This window comes from Ipomoea triloba, chromosome 4, assembly GCF_003576645.1.
Source record: "Ipomoea triloba cultivar NCNSP0323 chromosome 4, ASM357664v1".
Lineage (NCBI taxonomy): Eukaryota > Viridiplantae > Streptophyta > Magnoliopsida > Solanales > Convolvulaceae > Ipomoea > Ipomoea triloba.
Genome location: NC_044919.1, coordinates 12,976,096 through 12,991,679, shown reverse-complemented (window position 1 = coordinate 12,991,679; position 15,584 = coordinate 12,976,096). Strand labels below are relative to the sequence as shown.

Here is a 15,584-nt window from a genome sequence, read left to right as displayed (position 1 = left end):
GCGAATCCATGATTTTTTCTAAGCATGGCGAAGTTCAGATGAATTCAAAAATGATCCTTGACATATGATATTAATTAAATTTTAAGAAACGACCTATACGTATATATATACATAATGTTAGGATCAAATGCCTACGACTACACCAAAAGTTATAGCTAGCTAGTAGTGAAGGTGTGACCTAGCATTGATACAACTTGTTAGGATCTAACACTTACCACTATGTCACTAGTAGCGAAAGCACAATTTTATTTCTTTATACTGCCACACATTTGCGAAAGTTAAGGTGCTGAACTTTACCTTGCCTAACAATATCCTAGTCACATGGTGCTGTCGTGCTGAACTTACCCTTACTGGCGGAGCCTCCGCCGAACACATACTTATATATAAGGGGGCAGGGCCGGATTTCGGGATGTGCAAGCAGGGCTACAGCACATGGTCCCAAATTTTAAAGGGTCTAATATTTAATTTTTACATAGCTAGTTAAGACATTAAAAAATAAGAAACTTGCCATTAATATTAAAAGATTCTAGATGGAGAAATGGTAAAAATGCAAGTCATACTTGAGATCAGAGGTTCGATCCCTACCCATGTGAATGGAGAAAACTATTTGGCCGGTCTCCTATCACCCGTTGGGACCGGGTTGTCGGCTGGAGGATACCTTTGGACAAACCCAATGGGATCACAGAAATCTAAAAACCGGCCCTGTAAGAGGGTGGGGAGGGGTGAGGGGAAGCTGTCCCGGTTGCCTCCTTCTGGATCCGTCGTTGAAGAAGTTAGTTGGATGTGATTGAAGTGGAGACATATATAATGCATGCATATATAATTGCATAAACCTAGTCATACCAAAGACTATTTAAACAACTCCTCCGCTTCTTAATCCTCACCTCCTTCAATTTCTCCCAACATCTGATCCACATTCCACAATCACCAAATTATGGCCGGCAACTCTCAACAACACCACATTGTCATGCTACCCTTCATGGCTCAGGGCCACATGATACCTTTTTTGGCTTTAGCCAAGAAAATCCATGAAACAACTTCTTTCACAATCACCATAGCCACCACTCCTCTCAATGCTCAGTATCTCAGAGCCACCATCTCTGCAGAGGGCTCGAAAAGCCCCTCGAGCCCGGGAATTCGGGTAGCAGACCTCTCTTTCAACCCTGCAGACCATGGGTTGGAATCCAAAGCAGAGAACACTGAGGCCTTGGCTTTTGATGACATGTTGAAGCTGTTCAGGGCCTCGGTTTCCCTCGAGTCGCCTTTACATGGTCTCATCTCTGAGATGACACTGCAGGAAAATGGGAAGCCCCCACTGTGCATCATCTCTGATTCTTTCATGGGGTGGGCTAATAGAGTTGCAAACACTTTTGGGACTGTTAATGTCAGTTTCAATACTGGGGGCTGTTATGGCTTTGCTGCTTATTTCTCTTGTTGGCTCAATCTTCCCCATCTTTCAGCTAAAGATGATGAATTTAGCCTGCCTGGTTTCCCGGGTTCGACCCGTTTCCATATTTCTCAGCTCCATCCCCTTCTTAGAGCTGCAAATGCCACTGATCCATGGACAGTGTTCTACAGGTCTGTTATGTCTCTCTCATTTGACTCATTTGGATGGCTGTGTAATACAGTCAAAGAGATTGAGCCTGCTGGCACTGATATACTCAAGAGTATCATAAAACTCCCTGTTTGGTGCATTGGCCCACTTCTTCCACCAGAAATGCTTGATAAAGCTAGGGAATTGGAATTGGAATCGTCTCAAATGTGTGGAACCCTAGGGAGAAATCCTGGAATTTCAGCCAGGGAATGTATAGGGTGGTTGGATATGCATAGAGACGGGTCGGTTCTATACGTTTCGTTCGGATCCCAGAACAGCATCAGTGCTTCTCAGATGATGGCATTAGCCCTGGGATTGGAAGATAGCCAAAAGCCATTCCTTTGGGTGATTAGGCCTCCCATTGGCTTTGACAGGAAAGGAGAGTTTAGGCCCGAATGGTTGCCCGAAGGGTACGAAGAGAGAATGGGAAAGACCAAGAAGGGACTTTTGGTCCATTCTTGGGCACCTCAGCTGGAGATTTTGTGCCACAGATCAGTCGGGGCATTCTTGAGTCATTGCGGGTGGAACTCTTTGCTGGAGAGCTTGAGCCAGGGCATCCCGATCATCGGGTGGCCTTTGTCGGGGGACCAGGGGTTCAATTCGAAGATGTTAATGGAGGAAATGGGAGTGTGTATTGAGGTGTGCAGGGGGACTCAGAGTAGTGTGAGCAGAGAAGATGTGAAGAGGGTTGTGGACATAGTTTTGGAGAAGGGAGGGGAGGGAGAGGAGATGAAGAAAAAGGCAATTGGAATTGGGGAGATGATTAGAGGAGCTGTGAGAGAAGATGGAAGCACTAAAGGAAAAGGAAGTTCCCTTCTAGCAATGGATGATTTTGTGTCTGCCCTTCTAGCTAGAACAACTGTTTCATCACCATGATTTCTTATCACACAACACTACACTCATGATTCTTTACCCATGTTCTATTCTTTCTTAATCTTTTTCAGTCAAAGAATCAATGCTCTCATCACCAACCGGAGTTCAATATGTGATCACCCATTTAAAATGGTAACCAAACACCACAATAACAAGTGATTTTATAACTACCCATTGAACTTTTGTATGAAATTGACAACAATCAAGAGCTGAAGTAGATCATATTTACTTCAAGTCTTGATTTCTTTTCAAACACTCATGGCTTTTACATTTTACAAGAAAGTATCTGTTTTATATTTTCTCAATCTTTTTCAGTCTAAAAAATCAATATCCTACCATCGGGATTCAATCTTTTCACTACCTATTTGGAATCCATTAACCAGACAACACAATAACAACTTTCCATTGAAGTTTTGTGTGAAATTGGCAACAATCAAGACCTGAAGTAGATCATATTTACTTCCACAATTTAGTGGGATCAATCCATCATTTTGCAAATACACATATAATAATAGAAAGGGCTCAACAAATACAAGCCCCAGTGCAACAACTGCACTCTCAACCGAGCACTTAATCCTACATATATCTACAAACAGATCTCAATCAAGAAGAGACTCAAGATTGGTTTTCTCCTTCCAGAAGAGCTTCTCTGCCAGAGCCAGAGCCATTGCCCCGAGCCCTCGCCTTCCAGATCCTCTCGACTTCCTCAAACGTCAGCCCCTTTGTCTCGGGTACAAAAGCCACCACGAATCCAAATGCGGCAATGGCTATAACTGCAAGTATCAAGAATGTTGCACCGGTGCCCACAGCCTCGGCTAACGAGAGGAAACTCTGCGCTACTATGAGATTGGATATCCAGTTAACGGTGGCAGACATTCCACCACACATTCCCCGGTATGCTTCGGGGTATATTTCTGAGTTCACGGTCCATGGAACGGGGCCCATACCGGGTGCAAAGAAGGCAATGTAAAGAGCCAAACCTAGAACTGCAATCCATCCATAGACCCCAGTAGTACCCATGGTAGAAGAAGGCTGCAAGATGAAGGCTACAGCTAGAAGAACAAGGGAAACAATCACGCCAGATAGACTTGTGAGGGCCAACTTTCTACGACCAACATGGTCAATGAGGTAGATTCCCAGAATTGTACCCATGGCATTCATCAGCGCAACAATAAGAGAGAGTAGTAACGCTAACTGGTTTGAGCTGAACCCAGCCATTTGCACGATTGTTGGACTATAGTACATCACGGTATTGATACCAGTGAACTGTTGAAATGCCTGCAAAACCATATTGACTACTTTACTGGCCTCTTAAATTACAGAATATGCAAGGATAAATAAGAGGAACATCAAATCGTCAATGTAGAAATACAAATGTTCCGCCCACATGGACAATTCAATTGGTCGCAGTAATGAAATTTGTCATAAGAGACCAATGATCGAGTCCCACCAGCAACAGTGTGGGAGTAACCTCTCAAAACGAGGGGGGCTCCTTGTGCGCAGTGAGCTAAAACCTAACGTGTGTTGGTCAGTTGAGTTACCATGATTTACCCATCCAGAAACTGTGGGCAATTCCACCTTTTGTCACAAGAAATACAAATGTTTCATATTTTTCTCTCTAGAGTCGAATAAATACCTGTAGTCCAGCCCCAGCAAAAAATGCAAGTCTAAGCTCTTTTGATCTGAAAACATCCGAGTATCTGACAGCTTGCTTTCTGAATCTTTCTTCCTCTAATGCAGTTGCTAACTGATCAAGCTCCTCTTCTAACCGATAAGGATCATAGATTTTAGAAAGCACAACAACAGCTTCTGATTTATCCTTCTGCATAGGGTTTGATTTGTAAGTATAGCTAGAAAATCAGCCAACAAAAAGCAGCAATTCACATTAATCAGGTATTTGTACCTTCATGTAGAGCCACCGTGGAGATTCTGGCAAGAATAGCATAAGACAGAACTGAACAATAGCTGGCACTCCAGACACTCCAAGCATCCATCTCCAAGTCCCCGGGACCTGCTCGGGCATTCAAATGGCAGAAGTTCAACCAACGTACTAAAATCTTTAAAATGACAATTGTTTAAAAACAATAGTGAATAGGTATGTACTTCAGTAGGTTGAGAAATTAGTTATGAACAGATACTGCATTGTAACAGAGTGAGTAGTACTCAAAAATAGTGAATAGGTATGTAGATTTGCTAACAAAGTGATGAAATTACTCAGAAATTAGAAGAAAATTAAAATTAGAATTATAAATCAGACGGTTACGGCCTAAAACATTGAGATATAAAACTACCAACAACAACAATAAGCAATTATTGAATAAACATCAAAACACAAAAAATCATAATCTCATTATCAAATAATATAATAGATAGGAAGTCAGGAACATATAGTGCTCAACAAACTGCTTTGGGAAAGACTAATCTTTAAGACCCACCAAAACTGTGTAACACAGCCTAAATTAATAACCCTGCACATAACCAAATAACACGAAATCTTCCAAATATAACACTAGCCAGATATACATATAGAATAATACTCTAAACATAACTAAATAACACGAAATCTTACAAATCTAATCAAGTAATCATAGTCAGGTTCGCATTCAGAACTACCAACTTTCTTAGTAACTGCACATTAATGATGTGCTACCAGGATTCCAGAAAGCAAAAATATTCTAAACTTTGGATAAATTTAAAATTTGCAGAAACTAAGGAACTATTTTTTTAAGTTATTGCAATGAGAAGAGAGCACAATTGCAAGCAAAGATTATATCTTAAAATCCATGAAGATCAGAGTGTAAGGACAAAAAAAGGCACTTTCAAGGTCTTTCCAGTCAAATATGTACGATATATCTATAATGGAAGCCAAATATGCACATTCTTTAGTACAAAGTTGGAGATGAAGCTAATCCCCAACCACAGCATAATGAAAAGGAAAAACTGAACTTAAATCTCAAGCAAAATTCTGTGGCTTTGAGAGAAAGCAAAAAATGGGAGTTTGAGAATGTAAGAAAAGCCCAATCCAGATTCCAGATAAAAAGAAAGCATTATTGTCTCATATCTGCTTTTAATAGTTTGACACTGAGGTGTTAAAACAGGAGCTCTAATGTGAAAAATGTTTAAAAAATTTAGCTGCCTATCTTCAAAAGAACTTTTGCATAAACATGTACACATGTAAGAATTTCCTAAACAGCTAGTGGCTTAGTGGACAAAATATTTATATGCACAATCTGTACTACTAAGACACTCTTGGACAGTAGGACTAATATGAATATCAACACACTACATACTTGAGGCCAAGTTCTAAAAGTAATTGATTCGCCATTGACAGGGTGAATAATAAGGGGCAACAGACACATCTAACTCAATAAAATCAAGTTCAAGAATCTCAACAGGGAAAGCTTGTTCTAAATGTCTAAATGCATCAAATAAAGGATGCAAGTATTTATTGGAAATCGGGAAGTAGGAGGAAATCTCATCAATGTAATAGCCAGCAAAGGAGATGTCACTTAAAAGCTATAGCACAATAGAAATCTGAACTAATATAGGCAAGAAAGAAAAGAGCAATTTCCTTCAGTGATGTTACTCATTGCAAAAACTACAATGCAAGCCCCATATTCTATCTTGATGCTGCTTCTTCAAAGCTGCACAATGGAAAAACCTTCATGCCAAGAAAGCAATGTAATAAAGAAGATCTAAATACAACGTAGTCCAATACTGAGTAGCAGCAGAAAGACGCAGCAAGATTCAACAATCGGTTTGTGTTAACTCATACAGATAAATTCTTATTTCACCATAATGTCAAATACGAGAAAGAAAATGACTACTGTGCCCAGACATCTTGTTGTCTAATCCAATCTGGCAATGTCTGTCAATCTCTCATCATACTGGTTATCAGAAACTTGTTTGCTGCAGTATATTCCAATTTCCTAGTTTGTCTATTTCTATCAGACTAATAAACGAAAAACAATTTAGAAATGACTAAATTCAAGATCTCCTAAATGCTAATTTTTTATGCCAATGCAAGGAGATTGAAAACTCTGTCTTTATTAGATTCCAGATGGCATCACCAAAAATAGTAAAATAGTTTAAATATGTATCAAAGTTTCACTATTCAAGCCCACAATTTCTTTTAGAAATCCCAAATTTGCTCAGAGCACAAAAAAATTAGAAGATAAAAGTTGAATGGACAACAAGGCACGAATATCTGACCTCTGTGAAAGCAAGATTGACAAGATAGGAAAGAAACTGTCCACCAGTAATCATTAGCACATTGGTGCTCACAAGGCCTCCCCTAATTTCAGATGGTGATGCTTCAGCAATGTATACAGGAGCAGTGACAGATGCCACACCAACCCCCAAACCAACCAGAAGTCTTCCAAGTATAAGTACATATGGATCTGGAGCAGCAGCCATAACAATGGCTCCCAGCGTGAAAACAACATCTGCTGAAAGAGTAGCTTTTTTCCGCCCATAAGCATCATTAATCCAACCTCCTGCTGCAGCTCCAATCATAGCTCCAACCAGAGCCATGCTGACAATAGTTTCCTGCCAAACAATCATCCAAAACATCAACAAATGAAACATATCTGCTAAAAGTGAACCTACTTCACAAGTATTAGTGCTATTCAGAGAAGAGCTTCCATGGTTGTGTAACAAAGAAAGGGAGTATTGAAGTAAAATGAAAACAATTTTTAGTAGAACAAAATTTGAGGCTCAAGTCCATAGTGTCCAAATAGGATCATCACTAAAGAGCTTCCCATGATTAGACAAATTACACCTGCATGCACCTTTTCTATAGCAGCAAGTATCATTTACAGAATGAAAACAAAGTAAATGGGAATAGGATTCTTAATGGAAAGGAAAAAAGAGAAAAGAAAAGAAAAGGAATGCAATTCCATTGTTCAATTCGTTAAAAAGAATACATGTGGAATAAAATTTGGTAGTTTGATTGGGTTAAGCAATGGAAAAAGAATGAATAGGATTACGGTCATTAATGACTAGATATCACCATCACTCTCTGACCAAAACAATGGCCAGCCATTGTTCCAGACCAAAGAACGTTGGCAGCCATTGATATCTTATTACTCTGTATTATTTTTATAAATCCTCCATGGCAATATCTGGCCATTGTTGATTTGTTGGCCAAGGATGATGACGGGCAGGTCAGCCTGCCATTGCCCTCATCCACAATTAGCCATTGTTCTAGTCCAGAGAACTATGGTCATGGCCAGCTACCATTCTCTGACCAGTGGCAGTGAGATGGATGTGCAGAAATGAGACAGCAATGAGTTTGGCCAAAAAAAGCAGGTCAAAGGCTGTTATTGAGGACATTTTTGTCAATAAAGTGGGTTGATTCCTAATCAGCCAGGAATTCAAATCACTATGGCCTATGGGGAATTCAGATTCCATGCAATCCAAATCTTAGATTGCTTGCGTACACCAAACAAAGGAATTCATAATTACAATTCAGTTCGTTATGTATTCCACAATCCAAACATGCTGTAAGTAGCCATGACTAATATCTAAGTAAACTTTCTAAATAAAAATCTCTGCTCAACACAAGGGAAGTGTCACCACGATTGATTTATAAAAAATAAGCACCTATCTTGAGATCAATCAGTTACAACAAAAGTAAACCCTTACTTGAGCGGATGAGCCTTACAACACAAGTTCAGTACTAGTACAATGCACAGTACTAACAAATATGCATATCATGTCAAAAGGCTAACAAATTAAACTCAAATACCTTATACCTGTAGGAAGCTGCTTTGATTCACCTCCACAAAGTCATCTTTGATGTACAAAAGTGCACCGGAAATTACACCTGCAACCAATTCAGTGCATGAGAAGCAAAACACCGAAACCTACCATTGAACAATAGCGCTCCAAAATTTCGAATTTTCAATATGTTATGCATACATGGGCTGTTTGGTAGTGCTTAATTGCATGATTGAGATCATAAGATTAAATGATACAATACTTAGGCCTCTGATGAAGATAAAAATTGTGCCAAAAAAATCAATATTCCATAATTAAGTTGAACCCAAGTAGGTAAGAGATTATTCACAATCCATTCTCACAAACCACACTATCATAATTTTTGCCCAAGAGACACACAACAATGTTATCCATTAGGGTTCATGCAACCAAATCATTTATTAAAACTTTTAAAAAGAATTTACCAAACCTTTTAATAGAACTTTTAAAAAGAATTTTGGTTCATGAGACATTATGAAATACATTTTTTTGTTACTGAGACATGCTTGAAAAGGATAATGGATATAGGTCAAAGAGTAATGAATTAGTTATGCCTAGATACCATGTTAGCCTGTGTCCCTAATTTTCTTAGACAAACATGTTAAAAGGCACTAAAATATCCATGACCTAAGTAAAATTTTTATTGAATTTAATAATTTTGTTGCTTAAGGGGTTAAATCTGCAACTTTTTAAAAGAATTAGGGTGTGCATTGCATAAGTAAAAAGTTAAGAGACTAAAATAACAAAGAACAATTGAAGGAGTAAAAATGCATTTTTTCCATGAATAAATAAAAAGAAATATTAATTTGGAGAGAGAAAATATAATATTATCACTTTCCATTTACTCACTATTTACTTATTAAAATGACAATTTATCAATTTATTATTGATTGAGACTTATATTAACATGGTATCGCCATGTACCAAATCCTATCTCCTATGTCATAAGGAAAATGCTCCAAATTAATATATCACAAATGATTTGATTTATAAAGAATGTAACAATTACTTTATACTTTTACGTTACCGGTTCACCACGAGTTAATTATTGTATAAAAAAAAATTGAACAGAAGTAATATTATCCATTAGTAAAACAAGTTTGTTAAAACAAATAAACCACAACCAAAGAGGTGCCCACCATCGAACACCGAGAGATAAGGAAAGGCAATATAAGAATTGATCTCTTTGTGGACTAGAGTAGACTATGGAAAGCTAATAAATACTCCGTAACTTATTAGTATCTCCAATTTTAGTTTATTTAATTTAATCAGATAAAAACATATGAAAAAGTATAATATAATAAATAAAGTGATAATGATCGATTTAGTCCTTCACTATAGTAAAATTGTCAATTTGGTCCTCTATATACTTACCAAATTAAGTATTAAATTTGAAAATTTTACTCAATTTTATTCTTTATCATCCTACAGCTCAACTTTTCATTTCATCGTCTTAAGGAAAGATAAGATTTTTATATAATTAAAGACTTAATTTGATAATGATGATAGTAGAATATCAAATCGGTAACTATAGTGAAAAACCCAAATCGGTCATTAACTCATAAATACTCTCGTAAATATCAATACATCAAAATCAAAACAGAAAAAGAATAGTAAATTTTAATGCAAGATGGTTATTCATTTTCCTTTCCAATTTAAGCAAATACCTGTATCGTAGCCAAAAAGGAGACCCCCAATACCGGCAATGATGGTCAAACCCAGAACATAAGGATTGCTAAAATATGTAACTTTCCGATCGCCGGCGTCTAAGTACCCTGAACTGCCAGGCATGGATTCGATCGTCATTTTTCTTCAATTTCTCTACTACTAAACCCTTACGCTCGCAATCGCCTATATTAACTCAGCACAAAATACGGGAATCGAAATCAGGGATGAAATCCCAACGGATAAGGAAACTGCGGCTTTAATAAATGGGAATTCCTCGATTTCCGGACTTATGTCTGAGAAAATAGAGAATAATATTCTGGAAGCAGATAGGAAAAGGTGATATAGATTTGCTGTTATTTCTCTCCGGGGAAGGTATCGAGGCACGGCTCCGGCTCCGGCGCCGCCGGGGGGTGGTTGAGAATTGCCTTGAGAACGGAGAAAGAAGAAAACCGGTAAAAAAAAATGTGGTGACTACTCAACGCAAATGGACGGTGTTTTATACTGTGTGATATATGACTCGGCGAGTTAGGATTTTGCATATACCCGCGGGTGAGTCACAGCCAATACTATCTTTTTTGTTTTCCTTTTTTCTTTCAATGAGAGTAAATGGAACGAAATGATTTTTATTTTTTTAAGGATTAAGGAATAGGTAAACTAGAGGAATGAAAGATATGTTTACTTCTACAATTTTTGGAAAATAGAAAGCATTTTTTTTCAAAAATACATGTAATTGTATCTATAATCATAAATTCATAATGTTTATTAATTACCGTTCAACTATTTATCAACTTTTATCATCCGCCTACTCAGTGTTATTATTTACATAAATATCTATCCGTATGTATCATCACCTACCTATCACATTCACATTCTTATCTAATCACGTATCTATTATGATTATATTCATTACTATATTCTCTTACTTTATCACCTATAATCTGTTTTCTATTCAATTTCCTATTTAACATACCTACTTAACCAACTTATTAAAACATTGTACATATTATCTTAATTAAAACTCAATATCTAAATCAATTTTTAGATTTTGGGTGCACCCAACAGGCCAACAACTAGACTATGCATTGTGATATTTTAAGCATATATATATATATATATATATATATATATATATATACAAAAATTTGTGTGAGACCGTCTCATAGATTTATCCGTGAGGTGGATCGTGTCAATATGAAATATAATATATCTAAAAATATTTTAAATATTTAATTTAAAAATTCACTCAAAATTTTGATTTTGTGATTAATTGTATAACTTTAAAATAATTCAAATTAAATAGTTTTAATTTTTTTATTAGTACTATTGTAACTTTTTTCAGTCAAAATAATATTTTAGAGAATCATTTTCATATAAAATTGTAACAGTATTGAATACTACAAATAATAAAAGATAAAGCATATATTGTAATTTGAAAAAAAAAATGTATCCATTCAAGTTTGTCAATTTACAAAATATACAAAATTTCTTGCTATTTGTAATAGGTGATATTGTTATGAACCGCTTTGTAAAACGAGACACAATAGCAAATTAGCAATGGTAAAAGTGTAAACAATTAAAAAATGGGAACTCTTTTTTTATGTGTTAGAAATCCAAATTTGGAAAATATGTTTTGAAAAAATAATTTTTTGAAAATGATTCATGTTTTGAAAAATATTTTAATTTTTTGGTGTTTAGTTGAATGTCAAAAAATTATCTCCTTTTTGTTTGATTAAAAGTTAAGAAATTGCATTTTTATGTTTGGTTCATTTTCGTGAACAATATAACAATATATCATTATAACAATATCTATTGTAACCATATATTTTGAATTATATATATATCAATATCATCTATTAACAGCAATTGTAGCAATTGTCATTGACAAACTCACAAAACAAATTGCCTTAACAACGAATAAAAATAAAAAAGCAATGACTTCTTCATTGTTGTTGATGAAAACTAAGTACTCCATTTTATTACTCTTATTAAATTTAATAAATTAATAGCTACAACAAAAAATAATACATATGCACGCCTTTCTTTAATTTAGAATTAGATGTCTACAATGCCTTTATTAAAAATTTGTATTCATTATCAGAAAATTGAAAAAGAGATATAATTTCATTAGTTATATTGTCTTTATTTTCTACAATGCAAAGATTCATTACCTTCAAATTAAATATCATAGTTATAATACAAAATAATGTTATATATATATATATATATATATATATATATATATATATATATATATATATATTTTCAAGTATTTTATTAATATCATAGGAAACATAAAAAAAAATAGTTTCTAAATATATAAATTTTGTATACTAATACTAAACTTAATATTATGAAAAATTAGATTAAAAATAACTTCAGTCAAGTCTCGTTAACTGAACCAAACTTATGAGTGTTTGTGAAAGTTTTGAAATTTGAGCTACTTTTATTTGAAGTTTTGAACACAAAAAAAAAAAAATCAAATTTAAAAATAAGTAAAATTTATTAAAGAAAATAAACAAAGAAGAAAGAGTTAGTTTGACCAATGAATAATAAGTAAAATAGATAAAATGAGATAGATGGAGTATCTATAAAAAAATCATAGCAAATATTTTATTATTGTTGCAAACCACAACTATGTTTTGTTACTGTTTCTTGTAGGCACATTTTTGGCGCAAATTATATTGTTGACCGTGGTCCACAATGTATTGTGGACCCACAATGTATTGTGGACCGCGCATCAAAACGACGTCGTTTTGATTAATGAAAACAGACGGATGAATTCGCGCCACTCACATTCAGTTCATATACACTGCAGTTACATTTCAACACAACTGCAGTTACATTTTGATATAACTACAGTTTCATTCGATAATATAAAAACACAAATGTGAAACTGTTATTCAGTATCAGTTCATATACACTGTAGTTACATTTGAACACAACTACAGTTACATTTCGATATAATTACAGTTTCATTTGATAATATAAAACACAAATGTGAAACTGTTATTCAGTATCAGTTCATATACACTGGAGTTACATTTCAACGCAACTACAGTTACATTTCGATATAACTACAGTTTCATTCGATAATATCAAAACAAATGTAAGGCAGTATCTTTTGAGATGAACTGTAGTGTCAATTACGGGCTCCGTCTCCCACTTACTGAAACGACGTCGTTTTGGGACCACGGTCCACAATGCATTGTGGACCGCGGTCCACGATCTAAGAACTGCATTTTTGGTCTTATACTAGTTGATTTGCCATACTTAGTAGACTCATCTAATTTTTATTGAGTTCATATTTTTAGTTAGAATAGGTATAGGTGCTAGTTTGATCACTTGCACTAACCTAACAATTTGAATTTAAAGGCCATTTGATAATCAAGATCAAATTTTCTTGGGAATTTAAGATCAGAGCGAGGTGGATAAATATTTTTTTTTTTTGACTTAAAAAAGTTGGGGTCAACTAAAAATCTAATTTTATGCTATTAAGGTAAGTAAATCTAGTTTAAGAGATAAGATTATTTTTTAGGAGTGATTGTGGATGTATAAACTTTATAGAGCATTGTTACTAAAGAATTTTCTTATATTTGCTACATACATGTTTCGCCGTGTGTATGTATATATAGTTGTTAACAATTCTGAGAGTTACACATGCATACATACATAAATATATGTTATAAATTATAAAAGTTTTTATAGCTTATTATAAATAATGTATTAATAGAAGTTATGAAATGTTTGTAAGAGTGCATTTAATTTAGAGTTTTTAACGACTTTTGTATACTTTTTTTTTTTTGAAAGCAACTTTTGTATACTTTTTATAATATGAAAAAGTTTTTAAAAGTTTGCAAATGTTTGTTCTATAAATTTTTATAGACTTGTACAAAGTTGATGAAAGTCTAAAAGATTTTAGAAAATTATAGAAAAATTATATGAAAATTATTTAAAATTCATTACTTTAAAACTCTTTGAAAATCTATAAAGGTCTTGATTGAATACACATAACTAAGAACCAATCTCAGCCTTACATTTGAAAATATCGAATGGATCATATCAATTTTTTTAAAAAAAATATGATTACATTTTTGTAATTATCGCCAACTTTATCATGCAACTTTTAACATATATTATATTGTGCACTTCTCAAGATTTTCTAGAAATGCACATTATGTTGTTAAAAAGTGCATGAATTATTAAAAAAATGTATTGTATAGTATTAAATATTGCATTTTGCAAAATGAGAAAGTGCAATGCACTTTTAGAGTTTCAATTTAATTTTAATGTTTATGATTGAGTTTTTTTTTATTTGGTTTAAAAGTGCACTTTTTACTACTTAGGGTTTAACATTTATGAATTACGTTTAAAATTTAGTTTTTTTTTTTTTGTTGATATTTTTAAAAGTTATCTAGAAATGCATTGTCTATTGTTAAAAATACATAATATAGTTTTAAAAGCTGCACGGTAAAGTTGTTGATAATTACAGTAATGTCATCGTATTTTTTTAAAAAAAATTGATTTGATCTGTCTGATTTTTACATATGTAAGGCTGGGGTTGTTTCTTAATTTTCTCTTTGTGTGTGTGTGTATCTATGTATGTATATAATCTAGTTCATATGAGAATCAGGCCACTCCCCAGGTGAGAACCTATGGTCTAATTTAAATTCTTCATTTGGCAATATCTAATTGATAAGATTTAATGGATATTTTTAATCATTTTTTATTTATTGTGTTAGGGGCATTTAAGTAATTTTCCACACAGATTTCTTGTAGCTAGTTTCTTATAAATTATGTTGCGTGATTTTAGGAAATTATAACCATGATTTTATAGATTTTTCCAGTTGTTTTCGTTCATTCTTCTTTTGATTTTTTCCAGTGCTGGTGGTGACTACTTGCTAATTTGCCATGCATGACTTCATTTTTTTTCTCGGTTCATTGTAGTATGCTTTTGATTAGGTTTGTTGATGAGTCTGTAATTTTAGGAGGGGGTGCATTGTAGGCTGTTGAGATGTGCATTGGGGTGTTAAGTGTGGTGCAACATAAGATTGTGGGTTGTGCATTGGTAGAAGGACATAAGGTTTCGCTACTAGTGTGAGCTTATGCATTTGGGGATTTTTGTTTTGTCGCTAGGAGATATTTGGCGGAGGGTGGTGCATCATAGAATGTAGGGAAGTGCATTGGAGCACTTAGTGCATGTGGTGCATCGTAGGACGTTGTAATATGCATCGGTTGTCCACCACGTGGTCAATTTTGTGTTAGGGATTATGGTTTAGGGGTTTATAGAGGTTTACGGTTTATGGGTTTAGGGGTTTAAAGTGTGTACTTATAAAATGTTGTACACCAATTGATAAAATTGGTCGAAGGCTCACTGGAGTTGGTCGAATGGTCGTCGAAACCTTAGTAACCTGTAATTACAAGTCACCAACCGATTTCTGAACTTCAGTGGTCCAAAATAACATGTGTATGAGTTTAATTGTAACTTTTAAAAATTTTAGAGTTTAATTAACCTTTTGAATAAAGTTTATGGGCATTTTCTTTAGAAATTATTATTATTGTTGTTGATGATGTTGTGAATTTGTGATAGATTAGGTTCTCAAAAAAAACATTCATTCACCTTTCCCAAAAAAACAAAAAAAAAATTCATTCACGAAACACCGAAGAACATTCTAGGTCCAAGACAGATACA

At 34.4% G+C, this 15,584-nt stretch overlaps 2 protein-coding genes across 3 annotated transcripts; one reads left to right on the top strand and one right to left on the bottom strand.

Annotated features, from left to right (window-relative positions):
* The first annotated feature begins 823 nt into the window (after window positions 1-823).
* LOC116016882 (UDP-glycosyltransferase 92A1-like) lies at window positions 824-2,562 on the top strand. The gene has a single exon (XM_031257319.1). The coding sequence runs from the start codon at window positions 935-937 to the stop codon at window positions 2,468-2,470; it is 1,536 nt and encodes a 511-aa protein (XP_031113179.1). The 5' UTR covers window positions 824-934; the 3' UTR covers window positions 2,471-2,562.
* A 280-nt stretch (window positions 2,563-2,842) lies between these two features.
* Window positions 2,843-10,351, bottom strand: LOC116016883 (inositol transporter 1). 2 transcript variants are annotated; one of them, XM_031257320.1, is made up of 6 exons: window positions 9,895-10,351; window positions 8,224-8,294; window positions 6,680-7,015; window positions 4,371-4,478; window positions 4,104-4,289; window positions 2,843-3,745 (listed from the first exon to the last, which is right to left on the bottom strand). In XM_031257320.1, the coding sequence occupies exons 1-6, from the start codon at window positions 10,031-10,033 to the stop codon at window positions 3,083-3,085; spliced, it is 1,503 nt and encodes a 500-aa protein (XP_031113180.1). In that variant the 5' UTR covers window positions 10,034-10,351; the 3' UTR covers window positions 2,843-3,082. The 2 variants fall into 2 exon arrangements, with proteins under 2 accessions (XP_031113180.1, XP_031113181.1); XM_031257321.1 differs by having other exon boundaries at window positions 8,217-8,294; window positions 9,895-9,953.
* Between the last annotated feature and the right edge of the window lie 5,233 nt (window positions 10,352-15,584).

Excerpts from the sequence above, each read along its gene's own strand:
- LOC116016883 (XM_031257320.1), bottom strand. The coding sequence starts at position 10,033 with ATGACGATCGAATCCATGCCTGGCAGTTCAGGGTACTTAGACGCCGGC. Across the intron at positions 4,479-6,679 it reads TCAATCTTGCTTTCACAGAG|GTCCCGGGGACTTGGAGATG; the intron begins GTCAGATATTCG and ends ATGCCCGAGCAG. Across the intron at positions 3,746-4,103 it reads TTGCTGGGGCTGGACTACAG|GCATTTCAACAGTTCACTGG; the intron begins GTATTTATTCGA and ends ATGGTTTTGCAG.
- LOC116016882 (XM_031257319.1), top strand. The coding sequence starts at position 935 with ATGGCCGGCAACTCTCAACAACACCACATTGTCATGCTACCCTTCATG.